This window comes from Delphinus delphis, chromosome Y (assembly GCF_949987515.2).
Source record: "Delphinus delphis chromosome Y, mDelDel1.2, whole genome shotgun sequence".
NCBI lineage: Eukaryota > Metazoa > Chordata > Mammalia > Artiodactyla > Delphinidae > Delphinus > Delphinus delphis.
Genome location: NC_082705.1, coordinates 3,803,953 through 3,822,443, shown reverse-complemented (window position 1 = coordinate 3,822,443; position 18,491 = coordinate 3,803,953). Strand labels below are relative to the sequence as shown.

Genomic DNA, 18,491 nt, shown 5'->3' with positions numbered 1-18,491 from the left:
CGCAGTCCTCTCACCCTTGTGGCCTCCCCTGTTGCGGAGCACAGGCTCCGGACGCGCAGGTTCAGCGGCCATGGCTCACGGGCCCAGCCGCTCTGCAGCATGTGGGAACTTCCCAGACCGGAGTACGTACCCATGTGCCCTGTCTCACCAGGCGGACTCTCAAACACTGCGCCACCAGGAAAGCCCTTCTCCTTTATATTGATTAAAGCAACTGGGAAAAGTATGCAGTAAAAAAGTAGAGAACACATTCTGTCATTGCAGTTTTCTTCAGAGTTTCTCCCGCGAGTTGCTCTCGCCAGTTGCTCTCGCGAGTGTCTCTCTTCACCCCTCCCCCACCTCTACATCTTTCATCTTCCCTAACTCCAGTGCGGCTCATCCGTTTGTCCACCCAGCGCTACGTCCTGTTCCTCATCCTCTTTCTATAAGTAGAGCGCTTGCTCTTGACCGTTAGTTTCTTTAGCGGTCGTCTGAAGAGATGCGGGAGGAAGACTTCTGAAGAAGAGGACAAAGTAAGGTAAGGAATTCGGCATTTTAGGGAGGAGAGAATAATTTATACCTCAGGAGAAAGAGTTGATACCTGTATCTTCTCCTGTTCCCAGAGAAAGCATGGTAATTCAGATTTTGATTTTTCTCTCAGGCTTTCTCTGTAAGATTTAAGAGCCGAGTAAGTTGTGTTTGTAGACATATGTCTGAATAAACACTGTCTCCAGAAGTCTATCAGTTGTTCTTGAACAGTACGTTTAAGTTTTGTTCTTCCGGATAATCAGTTCCCAAGGCAGCAGTGGAAAGCCAGTGAAGTTCCTGGATTTTGTCCGTGAATTGAGAGGGTGGGGAAAGGGGTGGAGATAGGTTTGAAATGCTGTGGGAGGGAATACCGAGTAGATAATTTACCTTTGATTAGCGGCATACCCTCTTTGCTGTTTAACTTGTTTACACCTGGGGGCGGACTAAGAAATTTACCTTTGATTAACGCGTACCCTCTTTGCTGTTTAAGTTTTTTTTTTTTCTCTCACATGCGGGTAGTGGAGCGTACGCCAGGGTGCCATTTTGTTCTGCGTGCACTTTTTTTTTCCTTACGGGTTTTCTTTGTGAAAGCAGAGGTACTGAACAATAGAGGCAAGATACCTAACTATTTTAACTTAAATGATTTAAAACCTGTAACTTTAGTTATCAGATGTCAAAATGTTGATTCACTTGACAAAAACTGTCAGATTTTAATTTTGCACATAAAGTATGTTACTCTCTTCGGACCAGTGTTTCTTAAAGTCTCTCAGTATAAGTAAAACAGTTTAAATTTCCCTCAGTAAAGGATGTAACTCCCTCCTTTGCTTTTATGACTTACCATTTTTGAAGTTTAAACAGTATTTGATGCATAATCAAGAAAAATGTGAGTAGATGGGAAAATTTTGAAAATAATGTTTAAGGTATTTTCTGCACAGTTCATAAAACTTATTAACTGTTAGATGTGTAGAATCCAGGAGCATTTTTTATTGCTTATTTTTTTGTTGTTTTTTGGAAATGAAGCGTTGAACCCTGCAGCTCAAAAGAATTTACAGTTGCCTTCTAATCTGATTTTTACATACAGGTTTTTGTAAGAGATCTATAAAAAATGGAGCATTTGTTATGCCAGTGCTTATTTTGCTTTGTGTTTCAAGTTTCCTCTCTTTTAAGTAAGAAATGGCAAATAATTTCACTGATATTGGGTACTTTACTTGAGTTTTAAACAGGTGTAATAGCTTGATACTTTTGGCTTATAATTTATTTTTTGCTATGAGTATAAAGATACATTTTTAATTACTTACAGAAAAATGGTGGAAGCAGATCAGCCTGGGAAACTGTTCATAGGAGGCCTCCATGCTGACACCAATGAAAATTCTCTTGAAGTGGTATTTGGGAAATATGGTCACATTATGGAAGGTAATTTTTAGAACCAATATATATATCTATTCAAAGCAAATGTGTATTAAACATACACCACTGGACAGCTAGGTTATAATGCTTTTTCTGTTTTTAACACATGAGCACTTTTTATTTAAGTTTCTACTTTTTATTAGGAAAGCACTGGGCAATGAGGGAAAGTGTACACCTTAGGGGCTCCTACTACTGAGAAGGGAAAAAAGCAGCGTTATTTTCTTCCCCCGACCCGTGCTTTGCAGCATGCAGGGTCTTAGTTACCTGACCAGGGATCAAGCCCACACCGAGTGGCATGCGGCATGTGGATCTTAGTTGCCTGAAGAGGGGTCAGACCCGTGTCCCCTGCATTGGGAAAGTGGAGTCTTATCCACTGGACCACCAGGGAAGTCCCAGGGCTTTTTAAATATACTGTGGTCATAGGACATGAAATGGGAAGAGAGATACTAATTGTAGAATGGTTGAAATTATTGACTCTATTTTTAAAATACTGGAAATGATATAAAATGGAAAGGGTTTTTTTGGTTTATGTGTTTTTGTTTTTTGTTTCAGTGTTAAGTAACTTTCAGGAGGTTGTTACTGTACTGTGTCCATAACATCAAATTGAGTTAAGGAGGCCTTATGAGAAATTGTCAAAGGATTGATTATTTTGAAAATATGAAAAGTTCAATTTTATGTGAAATTTTAAATTAAAAAGATTTATGTGTATTACAGTTATTTTGATGAAGGATCGGGTAACAAACAAGTCTAGAGGCTTTGCTTTTATTACTTTTGAGAATTCTGCAGATGCAAAGGATGCTGCCAAAGATATGAATGGAAAGGTAAGAGTCTTTTAATAATATTTTGTGTTCTCCATTTAATACTATTTCTAGATTGTTTCTCTTTTTTCTAATTTTTTAAACTAACATAATGCCATATAAGCCTTCACTCTCCTTTTTGTCACATAAGTACTGGATTGTCTGGTTGGAAAGAGATTGAAATTAACATTAGCTTTAACAATATATTTTAAACCTGTTTTAGCATTCAAACATAAAAGTAAATAAGTTTTAGCCTGTAGAGCTCTCCCCAATATCCCATATTGTTTCTGGTTTTTTTTTTGCTGTACGCGGGCCTCTCACTGTTGTGGCCTCTCACGTTACGTAGCACAGGCTCCGGACGTGCAGGCTCAGCATCCATGGCTGACGGGCCCAGCCGCTCCGCGGCATGTGGGATCTTCCCGGACCGGGGCACGAACCCGTGTCCCCTGCATCGGCAGGCGGACTCCCAACCACTGCGCCACCGGTGAAGCCCTGCGTGAACATTTTTTTGTTTTTTGTTTTTTGTTTTTTGCGGTACGCGGGCCTCTCACTGTTGTGGCCTCTCCCATTGCGGAGCATAGGCTCTGGACGCACAGGCTCAGCGGCCATGGCTCACGGGCCCAGCCGCTCCGCGGCATGTGGGATCCTCCCGGACCGGGGCACGAACCCGTGTTCCCTGCATCGGCAGGTGGACCCTCAACCACTGTGCCACCATGGAAAACCCCCATACTGTTATTTTTAAGTCTCGGCGTTTTTTTTTGGTGGGGGAGCGGGTACGCGCGCCTCTCACTGTTGTGGCCTCTCCCGTTGTGGAGCACCGGCTCCGGACGTACAGGCTCAGTGGCTGTGGCTCACGGGCCTAGTCGCTCCGTGGCATGTGGGATCTTCCCGGACCAGGGCACGAACCCGTGTTCCCTGCCTCGGCAGGCGGACTCTCAACCACTGCGCCCCCAGGGAAGCCCAAAACTGTACTTTTAATTGCATATTTGCTCCAAGATTTTTTTTATATTGTAGGTAATATTTTTCCCATTTTATATTGCAGGTAATATCTTTTTATATTCATCATACTGTGAATTGTTAATTGTTAAAATTAACTCCAGTGCTTCTCAGTTCTCATAGTGTGGAACACATACATTAATTCCCTTTCTCTATAGCTTGGTTTCTGGTATGCTGCAGGCACTTGGCACATGTTGACCCTTTTACTTTACTTTCATATTTTAAGGTATGGTAGTACCTAAAAGTTGACTTTGACTCATGATTTTATTTTGGGTGCAGAGATAAAGTTGCGTTATGAAGAACAGTTGATGGTGATCCGCCACCCCCATTTTCTTTGTTTTCAAGCACAAGAACGCGTAGTCTGTGTAGACATTAGTCTTCACTTCTTTATTCAACAGATATTTTATTGGCAGGCATTGATTTAGCAATTGATTAATGGTTGTGGATAAGACAAAATACCTATTTTCTTGGACAGTTGTGTTCTAGGGTGAAAGATGAGAAGCATACAAGTAAAAATAAATGCAATTTCATATGCAAAAATATTAAGGGAAATAAAGTAAGTAATTTCATTAGAGCTTAAGGGGAGTGGTGGACACTATTTCTATACATATAGATCTAACAATGTTATATCCTGAATGTTGGGAGGGAGGCAGCCATTCATAAGTCTATGGGAAATATTTTGGACCCAGAAACAGAAAAGGAGGCCCTAAGGTGGGAACACATGGCTGTTGAGGCTGTTTGTATTGGGCCAGGGCCCATCCATATCCACCAGAAGTCTTAGTAGGAATTCAGCATTTAAAATTGTTTTCCAAAAATAACATGAAACAGCTAGAGTGTTTTATGTAGAGCAGTTATATGATGATTTGAATTATGTTTTCAAAAATCACTTTGGCATCTATAGAAGGTTAATTTCGGAAGCTGTTGGAAGATTAAGAAATGTAAGCATTTCTGAAACATAAGAATATGAAGTAGTATTATAATAAGTTACTCTTTGGGGACATGTTTAAACAATTGAATAAGGCAAGAGATGTTAAGGACCAAATAAGTGCTCTATTTAAAAAAAAAACCAGGGAAATTATTAGAAGTAAATACAGAACAGCAATCATGTTGGAAAATTTTCTTTCTCTTAATATTTAATAAATGCTAAAAATAATTAGAGTAGGAATAACCATTTTGAATAATGGATAATTCCATTATTCCAATGAATAATTTTATTTTTTAAATGACACGTATACTTTTATATACCCTTGGGACACTGAAAACTTTGAATGGTAGAAGTACAGAAATGAAGTGAGTTTAGTTATCCATTATAGAAAATAAAAGGGTATATTCTCTCATGATAAGTGAGAGGTATTAATCTTCTTTTAATACCAGAGGACATTTCAGGGAGCTGTAACTGCCAATACATACACTTTGTGTTGGATGACTTACTGAAAGACTGTTACTAATTAAATCTCATTTATTTGGCACGGTGAAGGACACAATCATTTCAGAAGAAAATGTTTGCTTTGTGGAAAAAATACTGATCTTGAACTAGTGCAGTAGTAAATAAATTTGATGTAATGTTACTAATGTTATACTTAATCTTTTTAGTCTTTGGATGGAAAAGCAATTAAAGTAGAGCGAGCCAACAAACCATCTTTTGACAGCGGTGGTAAACAGAGACCACAACCTCCTGCAAGAAACAGGGGCCATCTGAGAAATCCGAGACATGGAAGAGGAGGAAATGGAAGAGGAGGAAATGGAAGAGGAGGAAATGGAAGAGGAGGAAATGGAAGAGGACGAAATGGAAGAAGACGAAATGGAAGAAGACGAAATGGAAGAGGAGGAAATGGAAGAGGAGGAAATGGAAGAGCAAGAGAGCATCCCTCACGTGGAGGACACTTGGGTAATGTTTTAAAATACAAGGCTGCAGCCATAGGACCGAAAAATCGTAAGTTTAACTGTATAGAAACATCTCAGTTTTTATTCCATCCTTTATGAGCAAAGTAGTCTGTAAGAATTATTAGATGATGAATTACATTGATAGTCAGAAGTATTTCTAAGTGGTAAAGAATTATTGTAGTTATAAAATGACTTAACTAGATAATATGCAAAAAGTTAATCACCTTATAGGGAAATAGCATAAATTTTAAACTAAATTCAGTCTCTTTTACCATTATTACTAATTGCCTCTTTTCTTCAAGAAGTTTTCAACAGAGTGTACTACTATCGATCATACATTAGAATTTTTCACTTTAGGGCCAATAACTTTATATGAGTTTAAGTCAATGATTCATTAATAATCTATTAAAAATACATTGATTAATTTTATTCTGAGAGTAGACTTATTGCATCATAAAAATACTAGAGAATCTTGAAAACTACACCACGGAAAATAAAAGTCACTCAGAATATCCACAATTCAGGGATAAACACTTCATATTTTAGGTTTCACCTTGCAGTATTTGTCTTAAGTGTATGTGTTCAGAAATCTAAGCAAATCTCCATTGTCATTTTGATATGAGGCTTTCCTCCCTGGGTCTGTTGTTTGCATTTGGGGGAAAATACCTTAGGGAAATAAATAGGGCTTTAGATTCTAAAAGGTGTCTTTGATTCAGGAAAAGAGTAAAAACCTCTGCTTCAGAAACATGTATGTTTTCTTTCTGTGTGTATTAGAGGAGAAAGTCGTTGAAAATATATTTTTTGAATTTTTTCAGAGAAGTTTTCTACTAAGTAAGAAAAGGAGGAAAAGCACTTTGTATTTCAAAAACTTCCATATATTTAACAACCTTTGCTTCACCTATTAACCATAACCAGTCTTCAGAAATAAAACATTTGGTTTCTTTTTGTGTTAATTAGATGTGTGAATTTTAGGAAATGTTTTTTGAAAGTTCAGTTAAAGGGTGTGCCCATTTTAAGATAACATAGTTTTGTTCTTTTCCCACTAACTTGATCTTGAGAAAAGTTTACCAGTTCGTATTCTGCCATGTGTAAGAATACTCATTTTTTCTTGCCTGTGGCACTACAGGGGAATTGGAATATATCTAAACATCTTTCTGGTTAGAAAGATAAAACATAAATTTTCAGTATTTAATGTGCATTTCTTAAATACTATTAAAATTGAACGCAACATAGCCCTTTTCACTGAAAAATCAACATTAAGAGTTGATCTGTGAATAACGCAGGCTTGAACTGTGGGTCAACTTACAAGCAGATTTTTTTTTCAATACATACATATTACATCACTACGTGATCCAAGGTTGGTTGAATCCATGGATGCAGAACTAGGGGTACTGGGCCAACTGTAAAGTTATAAGCAGATATTCTCCTGCAAAGGGGGTTGTTCGTATGTATATACTTAACTGTTAGGTAATGCATTTTTTATTCATCTTTTTTATTTTTAATGTTTTGATCCATACCTAGGATGGAGCGGCTGGGCCCATGGGCCACGGCCGCTGAGCCTGCGCGTCCAAAGCCTGTGCTCTGCAACGGGAAAGGCCACAACCGTGAGAGGCCCACGTACCGCAAAAAAAAAAAAAAGCTTCCTTGACACCAGAATTATATAACTAATAACTTATCATCTTCCTCCTAAACTGATCAAAAATTCAGGTTTACATTTAATTTATCCAGGTTTTTCTGTACTCTCTCTCTTTTCCCCAAACTGCTTTCATACCAGTGGTTCTTGAATTTCTTGCTAGATTTTCCAAACTGACTTTTACAGTAAGTCTTTGAACTGTACTAACTTATGTGTCATATGAGCAAACAATCTTACTGGTTTAGACAAATATGAAAGCTGAAGACTGGGGTAATTGTTTAGTGAAAATTTATAACAATAAGTGAAACTTGACCAATGAAAAAATGTTGATTCTAGTTAACTAAAAAGATTTCATTTAAACACAGGTTGTGGTGGATATACTCCTAGTCTCAATGCGAGTTCTTCCAGGGGACCCTTTCCAGTTAAAAGAGGACCATCTTCGAGAAGTGGAGGTCCTCCTCCTAAAAGATCTGCTCAAAGACCAAGCAGTAGTGGGATGGGAAGACAAGGTAAATGCTATGTAATGCAGAGACAGTTGATTCTTATTAATGAAAGTGAGCTATTTTAAACAGAATGTTTAAGCAAAATGGAAAGTGAGAAGTATATGAACATGTTTACCAATCACTAATTTATTGATTGATTTGTGGTTGGGAAATAATCTTTTAGTTTCTAATTATACATGTAGTAGGTGATTAGCAGTGCAGTGGGGAAAACATTGCTTGTATGTCCATGTTTGCTATAGAATTCCTCTTAATTTAAGTTGTTGCTAACACTTTTTGGTTAGTAGGCTTCTTTATCACATAGTTTCAATATCAGAATTTTCATGAAAACTATGTCCTGTGAGAGAATGTTCTGGTCTGTAGAGTAGTTTAGCTATGTATATTGGCCACGTGGTTTTTTATTTAATTATTATAAACAATAACTGAAACTTGCCATATGAACTGTAGTTTGTGCTCTTAACTTTTTTAGCACTGTTTTCTGATCCTTAATATGGTACGGACTTGAAACAGTCATTTTCAAATTGCCATTTTATGTGTAGAATATTAATGAAGCCAAATGTAGCACGGTATTGACTTCAAAATACAACAGAAGCTAAGAAGCCTACCCTTTCCATTATTAGATGGTTAGCCTAGTGAACAAACAAGAGAAGAGAACAAACAACGTCCTAGTGACCTCTAGGAATTAGGAATAAGAATTAACACATGAAGAGAACATTATTTATGGGAGATAGTTTCATATTTTGGAAGTGGTACAGTGTTTTTCAAATGAGCCCTTTATTGCTAATAAACAATAGAAGTCACTATTGCTATCATCATAAAAGGTCAATAATTAAGGTTGTACACATAAAGGAGAGAGCCAACCACTTGGTGATTGAATATGTGACAGTAGTTACCAAAAATTAATTATTTGCTCAAATTTTGAGAAGTTTTCCCTACTGCTGGTAATTGAAAGGGTATGTGAAATGTATAGGGAACGGGAGATGTACCGAAAATAAAATGTTCAGTGGTATCATTTAAAGGGAAACAAAAATGTGCATAAATGGAATTTTAGAAGGAGTAGTTTTTTAAAATGATTTTGGAGAGAGGAAGGATATCAGACTTTTGAATTTTTCCTGGAAACATTACTGTCAATTTTGAGATACTTAAACACAAGCATTTTTAAATTAAAGGCTCAGTATCACGTGGAAGACATTATGGAGCTTCTCCTCACAGAGAGCCAGTCTCTTTTCGGAGAGTTGGCTATATGTCACGAAGAGATGGTGGTTATGCTTCTAAAGATAGGTAAGAAAAAACACAGTATATGAATTAAGCCATGGTTAATTTTGTTGTTCTTGCTGAAATTTACCTAACACGAAATTGAACATTTAAAAGTGAACAATTCAGTAACATTTAGTACACTTAACAGTGTTATGCAACCACCAGCTCTGTTCAGTTCCAAAACATTTCATTACCCCAAAATAAAATTAATAAGCAGTCACTCCCATTTTCTCCCGCCTTGTCCCTGGTAGGTGCCCATCTGTGTCCTTATCTATGAATTTATCTAATCCTGAATATATCATACTAATGGAATCAAACACTATGTGACCTTTATTATCCAGCTTTCCCTTAGCATAAATGTTTTCAAGGATCATTCATGCTGTAGCATGAATCACTACTTCTGATCTTTTTTTTTTTTGGCTGACTAAATATTCCATTTTATGTGTGGTTAACATGGTTTGTTTATCCATCTGTGTGGGTTATTCCCATCATAGTGCTGTCATGAATACTCCTCTACAAGCATTTGGGTACCTGTATTCAATTCTTTTTGAGTGTATATATACTTAGGAGTGGAATTCCTGGGACATATAGTAATTCTTTAATTTTTTAAGGAACTGCTAATCTTTTCCACAGAGCCTGTACTATTTTACATTTCTGCCACACACATACATGATTTGTTTCTCTGCATCTGCACCAGCACTTGATATATTCTGTTTGTTTTTTTTAAATTATAGCCAGTCTGATAGGTGCAAAGTAGATATTTCATTTTGGTTTTGAATTGCATTTCCCTAATAAATACGTTGAGCAGCTTTTCATGTCCTTGTTGGTTATTGTGTATCTTCCTTGAACAAAAGTATATTCAAGTCCTTTGCCTGTTTAAAATTTTTTGTCTTTCTGTTGTGTGAATTCTTTATATATTCTGGATATTATAAGTTGCATTTAAAATTTTATCTGCTTTATTTAACTTATTCAAGCAGAGCTTATCCAAGCTCCCGAGACAGCAAGGATTATACTCCACCACGTAGAGTCAATGCATACCGTTATTATGGACATTCAAGTTCTTGGAATGATCATCCCTCTGGAGAACATAGGTAATATAAAGTTTTGTGTTTTTATCAAATAAAAACATTCTTTTAAATTATGTGATCGTGACACGTAATTTAAATCTATGACATTCTTTTAAATTTAGTGATCGTGATGGCTGTGGTGGAAGTCGTGATAGAGATTATTCTGAATATCGAAGTGGAAGGTCTTACAGGGATTCATATGGGAGTTATGGTAAGAGTCCAGTTACAACCTGTAAATCATAGAATTAGACTTAACCAGATCGTTGTTTACTCTAATTTTACTTCAATTCCTCAAAGGTAAAACTATGTTTAGCATGGCCTTTTTGATAAATTAAAGACCTTTGAATTGTTTTCTTAATAGCTCACTTAAAATGCAATGAAGGGTAAATTGACAGTCTCATCTTTTTTTCTCATTACAGAAAAACTATTTTAACATTTTTCTTTTTTTTTTTGCGGTACACGGGCCTCTCACCGTTGTGGCCTCTCCCACTGCGGAGCACAGGCTCCGGACGTGCAGGCCCAGTGGCCGTGGCCCACGGTCCCAGCCGCTCCGCGGCATGTGGGATCCTCCCAGGCCGGGGCACGAACCCGTGTCCCCTGCATCGGCAGGCAGACTCTCAACCACTGCACCACCAGGGAAGCCCCTATTTTAACATTTTCAAATAATCAGTAGAGTGCTATTAAAAGTATGAAGCATAGGAACGTTATGAAAGTGAGAATTTCAGTCCATTTTCAGAAAATAACATTTACTTTAAAATAAACTACTTAGCCTGAAAAATATTGCTCGCTCTTTTAAATAAATGTGAAAGCCCTTCACTGTCGCTACATAGTTTATATTTTCATAGCAGAGACAGATAAAGCTTATCTTTTCAAATATTTAGCACTTTAAGTCATGTTATATGATACCAGAAAAATTTGTAATGTTTAAATTTAGTTTATGAATCATTAACTTCACAGGTGACTCCCGTGGTGCACCAGCAGCACAAAGGGCCCCTGTGACTTACGGTGGAAGCAGTCGCTATGATAGCAATACAACAGATGGATATGGAGGAGGTCCGGAAGGTTACTCAAGCAGCCAAACTAATACTTATTCAAGTGGTCGTGAGCGTGGAAGACAAGAACAACCAGGGTTTCCACCCTCTGTGAATGGGGGCTACCTTGCTCCTCGTGACTCATACAGTAGCTCAGGTTGTGGGGCTTCCAGGGGAGGTTATGCGGGAAGCCAATATGAATGAGAGGGCCAAAGCAGATATTAAAAATAACACTCAGTTATGTACCAAATGTTCTTTACAAAGGAAAAGTTTAAGTTGTTTTCTTTAATTGATGCTTGATTGCTACTAAAACAAAAATGTTGGTTTGGGGGGAAGAGGCATATATTAACTTTCCCTTTATGAATATTCAGAGAAAATGACAACATGGAATTATTCAAAGTACTTTCATAGTTGTTAATGCTAGTTGAAAAGTAGAAGTTGTGTTTAAAATGTAATGCTCAGAATTTTCAGAGTAAAAAAATTTCATGAAATATTTCTTGTTAATTATACTGCTGAGTTAAACAAGCATAAAACTTTTGTTTGGAGGATGAATTGTGCTGTTTGCCTAAACTTTTCCTTTGTGTCTTTGAACATGAATGTATTCAAAATTAAGCAATGTGTTATTTCTCCATCGCAAGCTGTGACTGTTTTCCAGTTAGGCTAAACAAATTACATGTTCCTTTTTGAAAGCTTAAACATATAAAAGGTTTGAGAAGTCTCCAAAAAGGCTGAAAAACAATGTTTACATTATTACTGACATTCTATGTGCCTTTATCCTTTTAAAGCAATAGTATAGGGCTTCCCTGGTGGCGCAGTGGTTGAGATTCTGCCTGCTAAAGCAGGGAACACGGGTTCGAGCCCTGGTCTGGGAGGATCCCACGTGCCACGGGGCAGCTAGGCCCGTGAGCCACAACTACTGAGCCTGCGCGTCTGGAGCCTGTGCTCCGCAACCAAAAGAGGCCGCGATAGTGAGAGCCCCGCACACCGCGATGAAGAGTGGCCCCCGCTTGTCACAGCTAGAGAAAGCCCTCGCACAGAAACGAAGACCCAACACAGCCATAAATAAATTAATTAATTAATAAACTCCTACCCCCAACATCTCCTTTAAAAAAAAAAAGCAATAGTATAAATGAAAGGAAAATTTACACATGTGAATGTAATGAGTTTAAGAAATCTTGAGGTTAAGTATCTATTTTCTGATTCATGTTCAAGTGGCAGATGACCAACGTGGGAATAATGATAATAAAACCAATTTTCCATTAAATGTAAATGGAACCAGTTAACTTTTCTGAGTATATATCTTAGTGAAAGTTAGTACCCCTGGATTGTAAAACATTGGGAAACGTTTCAAGTACTACTGTTTTTAACTTTATTTTGGCGTGCCTGTGCCATTGGAGCCAGGAGTTCCCGCTCCAAAATCAGAAAATCAGAATCCGGTTTGCCTCGGGACCTTTAACCACTGGGAACTCTCAGAAAATGTACAAGGAAATGCATGGTGGCCGAAGTTGCTGGATACTTTTCTTCCAGGGGACAGAGAGCCCGAAGCTCTGTGGCATGAGAGGGGAGTGTCCGGCAAACCCAGCTCTTTGCTAGACTTGAATTCCTTTGCTCAAGAGCAGAAAAGCCACGCAGTGAAGAGCTCCGTCTGAGTGTCTGTCTGTCTCCCCTCTGTCTTTCTGTGTGTGTGTGTCTGTGGTGTGTGCATGCGCGTTGTTGTTTCTGTATGTATCTGCTCCCTCCGTCTGTGGCCCACTCTCCTGGGATCCCCTCTGGATACTTAAACTCTCCGAGAAATTCTACCTTGCCTGGCACCAAAAGGGCTCTCCTCGTGTGTGATTGGCACCCACGGGTTCTCGGACTTTGTGTGACCACACGCTTGCATAGTGCCTTTCAAACGCTTGAGTGGCAGGCAAAAATTGCCTTTCTGCTAGCCAACATAAGGTGACAAGCGTCCCTCCGGGAACGGACATTGACACATGGCACAAGACGAAGTTGACTTGGCCATCCTGTGTTTTGAGAGACCGAGAGAGAGACGACACGCTTTGGTGGCACTGGGGAACGCCAGAAACTTTATTTGGACACGTGCGCACACACTGAGGTGCTGAGGACTGCACCACGCACGCATGCATGCCTTCACCACTGCCAACCCGAGGATGTGAATTTTGCCGACCCTAAGGATGCCCTGTGAAAGTGGTTCTGCTCTCGTCCACCTTCCAAATGAGATCACATCCCAGCCCAGCCCTTCGCCCCAGTCTTGTGGGACAGGGGAGCAGGGGTAGAATCCAGCTAAGCCATCACGGCCATACTCCTGAGCCACAAGGGTTGTCAGAACATTAGAGTGATGTCTTAAACCAGCAAAATCAGTGTGAGGCAGTCGGTTATGCCTCGGTGTGGGTCGGTGTGCCAAACCTTATGAAAAAAAGGCCAGGTGTTTCTCAAGGGCCTACACAGGGGTGGGGGGAAAGGTTGCTCGTGCACTGGAGAAGGAGATAAAGGTGGCTGTAGCTGAGATGGGAGTGGGGCTGGAGGGGTGGGGGGTGGGTCTTTCCTCTTTGGGCCTGGGCATCGGGCCCTTTGTGATTCTCATGTACTTTGCATCCTCCCTGTCCTTCCACAGGTGCTTTCTTCCTCCCTCTAGTCTCAGCCCCTGGTCGAGGGTGCTGGCGTGTGATGCCCCTTACACTTTGCTCCACGGGTGGTATCTCTGGGCTGGATTCCCTGGCCTGGGGGCTTCAACTGGCCCACGGTTTACGTACGTTCTATAAGCTCTTTAAGCTTTTCCACGTCCCCGCGTCCATGCCAACGTCCACGCATGCATGACAGTAGTCGTGCCTATTCCTGAGCACGCACGTGCACACACGTGCCCCCCCACGCCCCTCCCACACACACGGGCAGATACCTGAGCAGAACTCTACACGTATGTGTTTCCACGAGAAAGGATTTTGGTCAGCGCCCCCTTGTTTACTGTCCCAGTTGTTTTCTGTCCCCCGCCTCCCCTCTGTGGATCTAGCCCACGTGCACATTTAGCTCCACGGGTTGTTCTTGGAACGATTGCCCTGCCTGTGGGACGGTTTGGTTGAAAGTGGGCGCAGTCCGAGCTGAGTCACGTGCACCTGTGTTCTGTTTCCTCCCAGTTGCCTTCAACAGGATGACCGTGGGGAGCATGGAGGCTCGACTCCATTCCCCGTGCCCCTGTCTGTGGCACCATACAGGAAGACAAGGTGCTAAGGACCCAGCCGACTTGGGACACGCTTTCCTCTTCCTGCAGCTCTCAGGATGTTTCGCGTGTCGCCGGGCTGTCTGCTTAGAGAGGTGCTCCAGGGCTCCCTTTTTTTCGCGTGTCGCCGGGCTGTCTGCTTAGAGAGGTGCTCCAGGGCTCCCTTTGCTCTGTAGTTGTTTGTCTTCAGCTGCTTTCTCTTTCCACCTCAGGCAACTGTGGGAGGCCACTGGGACCAAGGCCGTGGCTACGTTTGTGCTATAATGTCCTGAAGATGGATCCAGCACTTGGGTGAAGAAATTAGGCTCTGAAGGAGAGGCTGAAAAGAGGAGGTGGGCTCCCTTCCCGTCTACCCTACTGTTTACTGCTAAACATGCACAGAGCCCCCAAAAAGTGTGAACACAAAGGATGCCATTAAACCTGAGACAGTATAGCAATTTGGGGAAAACTGCAGGTTTCCAAAGGAAAGTGGGTAGATAAAATCAATCAGAAGTAGGACTGTGAGGTTTAGCTCTGAATCATGGGAAGGAATACTATACATCTGGGGCTCCTTGAAGGGACAGAGTAATTCTTACGGGGGAAACAGCTCATGTAAGGAAGAAGATAAAGAGGGGTAATACACCAAGGGGGGAAGGGAGGGAGAGGGATAAATTGGGAGATTGGGATTGACATATACACACTACTATATAGAAAACAGAGACTAAGGACATACTGTATAGCACAGGGAACTCTACTCAGTGCTCTGTAATGACCTATATGGGAAAAGGATCTAAAAAAGAGGGGATACATATGTACATATAAGTGATTCACTTTGCTGTGCAGTAGAAACTAACACAACATTGTAAATCAACTCTACTCCTATGAAAAATTAATTTAAAACTAGGTAATACAACGTGAGGCTTATTATGGAGAGCTACAGTTGTAATAGGATCAGTTATACGGATAGCAAAAGTGATGGTGGAGTGGACAGAGATGAAAGATCAGCAAAGAAAGACAGTTAAAACGGTGAGGGTAGAAAGATAAGGAATTCCTGGAAGCTGGGGACCTTGTTCCAGTGTCTTGGGTAGAAGCTGACTAACTCCTGATGTCACCTGCTTGGTGCCATGTTCTTGGGGAACAAGAACTATCTATTAAGAACTATCTGTCTCATGGTGCTATCCACTCCTGGGCAATAGAGAGAGAACACCTCTGTTTAAGGCCTCAGTTAGGGTGGAGTTCTACTCAAGGGTAACATTTACACTTTTTCATTTGAGACACAAATCCTGGGCTGGAACCCCTCCGGTTTGGGCAGCACTGTTGGTCAGGATGATAAAGATCAAAAGGCTCTAAACACTTTATCTGCGTCATAGCACCAGAAACTGAAAACCAAACTAAGACCTAGGTAAGGAAAGAGTTTATTTACAAAGACGATTGAATAGAAGAACACTTTGATTTCAGAATCTTCAAAATCAAGTAGAAAAAGTATTTTTTAAGAGGAAAGGATGAGCAAGGCCAGCAGAAACCTAGTGGGACAGAAGCAGAGGGCTGAGCAGGAGGTAAAGTAGGGGTATTTTATTAGAAAATGTTTCCCCTGCCAGCTGATTCTCAGAATAAGCTGTTACGGAATATGTTCTGACCTTAGTATATTAGTGATTCCCCGAAGCTGAGGGGCAGGTCAAAGTTTAGCACACTGTGAGGAGGAGAGAAGGCTGATTACAGTTTGGTCAAGCCAAGCCAGTAGATATGTAATGGACAATTGTAGGCCATCACATTACTAGAAAAAGACCCACAAGGATATTAATAATTTCTAAAAAATCATTAAATATCAAGTATGTTCAAATTTCCATTTTTCTCATAAATGGCGAACTAAAAATGTTTTCAGTTTCACTGAAATAAAATGCAAATAAGGTTTGAACTTTGCAATTGGTTCAAATGTTTTTAATTGTTTTCTAAAACAGTTTCCCCCTTCAATTCTTTATTTTTTTTACAATTTATTATAAAACCAGATTAATTATCCCATATAGTCTCCTATAGTTTGAATTTTGCTTCTGAATCTATCCATGCAGTCTCATTCAACATGTTCCTCTACCCACAATATTTCCTAAAAACTCAATAGCAAAATGTATTGATTATGCTTTGCCTTCTGTTTTATCGAGAACACTTTAAAATTACCAGTTGTTCCTTTATTATTTTGGACATGCTTTCTGATTATTACTTTTCTGTGTGTTCACTAAATCATTCCATTTACCATGGCTTTATAATCCTCTTTAATATCCAGAAAGGAGGCCCTTTGTTAGAATATTCTCTAAATGATTTCTGAATGTTAATTCTTCTAAATAAACTCTAAAAATCTAATTGAGAATGCAATAGGTGTAATATGTATATACATGTGATATGTAAGTAAATATGTAATATACATACACAGATATATACATATATAAACATAAATACCTTAATACATATATACATATATATATGAGATAACCTTATAGTTTTCATTCACATTATTTATATTATTTACATATTATTTAAGGTCATATGGAAGTCATATTAGAACATCCATCTCCAATTGCTCAAGTCACTCTTCAAGTATTTCAAAGAATTTTACTGTTTTCTTCTTCAAAAAAGTGTTGCACATACCTGAGAAAAAAAGCTTTTAATCTGTATAATGAGGATAAGAATAGCAGTCAGTAGGACTGTGGCAATAATCAAATGAGATAGTTAAATTCATAAGTAAATGAAGCACTTTCTATAGTAGCCAGCCCACAATATTTATTAGATATTTTTATTTGACCAGTTAGTCTGCAGTAGTTATTCCCAGAAAGGCAGTGGCCCTGTTTCTAATTCATTACCATTTGTATTGTCATACCTTTTGTGCATGCTATCTTTAGAGGTTATGTCTGTAAACAGTATTGACACACAAGCTTTGTCATCTGAGTAATAGTATTTATTTATATTTGTCAGCAGTATACTAGGTTTTTTAGCAAAAGTTCACCTATCCCCTAGAATTGACTATAAATTACGTCTGGGGTTTCTACTTCTTCTTGAATAATTATTGGTAAACTGTCTTCTGTTAAATCATTTGTTATCCACCAAACACTTCTACTAATTATTTTTCATACCTTTTTGTTAATAATTATTCTTCACTCCAATCGTGTGTGTGTTCTGTCATGTCTTCCTATGCTCTTTTAGGCTTATTATTAGTGCAAGTATACAATGATTATTTACTTTATACAAAATATGCAAAGGAACGTAATTGAAAACAAACAGTTTCGGGGCTTCCCTGGTGGCGCAGTGGTTGAAAGTCCGTCTGTCGATGCAGGGGACACGGGGTCGTGCCCCGGTCCGGGAGGATCCCACATGCCGCGGAGCGGCTGGGTCCGTGAGCTATGGCCGCTGAGCCTGCGCGTCGGGAGCCTGTGCTCCGCAATGGGAGGGGCCGCAACGGTGAGAGGCCGGCATACAGCAAAAAAATAAAAATATAAAAACTGTATCATAATTTTGATCACTCTCTAAAAAAGGCAGGATTACAAATTAACCTGAGGCCCCCACTTAATATAAACGTAATTCCAATATTTCCACACTTTTGTTTTGAACCCTGAATTATGTTTTTAGGCATTGTGCTCAGTACATCATTTTCCCTCACAATAACCCTATCTGATCATTCTTTATCATCTTGTTTCTGTAGACTGGGTAAATTTAAGAGTTTAGGTAGTTTCCCCAGTTTCATATAACTACTAAATTTTGAAGCTTAGATTATTTTTTGTCTGCCTGACTTTGTATCATATTAAATTACCATATGCATTTTATCTTGTAGACATTCATGTTTCTGTTTAAAATTATTTGAACAGTTCCACTAAAAAATAAAGTAAGTGGCATATTTGCATAGCAAGCAAAGTGCTTCATGATCTGTCCTCCCCATTTCTCATCTATCAAAAAATCCCTGAACTCTCTCTACTGATTATACGGAAATTCCCATTATTCTCCCAAATTGCCTTTTACTTTTTTTTTTTTTTTTGCGGTACGTGGAGTCTGTTGAGTCTATCTCTCCTGAGCAGGGCTTAGAGGGTCTGGTTGTGGTCACCCGAATTGGTTCTGGTATCCCATATGCTAAATGTGGGCCTGGTAAGGTGTGGCTTATTCAGGTATGAGTCAAGTCCTAGTCCATCAGGTGGTTCTGCTGTGAGGAGAATTGGCCCCTTCTTTAGGGCTGTGACTC

At 39.5% G+C, this 18,491-nt stretch overlaps 1 protein-coding gene across 2 annotated transcripts; it reads left to right on the top strand.

Annotated features, from left to right (window-relative positions):
- Nucleotides 1–1,808: 1,808 nt before the first annotated feature.
- On the top strand, nucleotides 1,809–11,280 carry LOC132419226 (RNA-binding motif protein, X chromosome-like). 2 transcript variants are annotated; one of them, XM_060003225.1, is made up of 9 exons: nucleotides 1,809–1,917; nucleotides 2,626–2,732; nucleotides 5,298–5,394; nucleotides 5,530–5,592; nucleotides 7,587–7,730; nucleotides 8,891–9,002; nucleotides 9,944–10,069; nucleotides 10,168–10,256; nucleotides 11,003–11,280. In XM_060003225.1, the coding sequence occupies exons 1-9, from the start codon at nucleotides 1,809–1,811 to the stop codon at nucleotides 11,278–11,280; spliced, it is 1,125 nt and encodes a 374-aa protein (XP_059859208.1). The 2 variants fall into 2 exon arrangements, with proteins under 2 accessions (XP_059859208.1, XP_059859207.1); XM_060003224.1 differs by having other exon boundaries at nucleotides 5,298–5,425; nucleotides 5,537–5,592.
- Nucleotides 11,281–18,491: the final 7,211 nt, after the last annotated feature.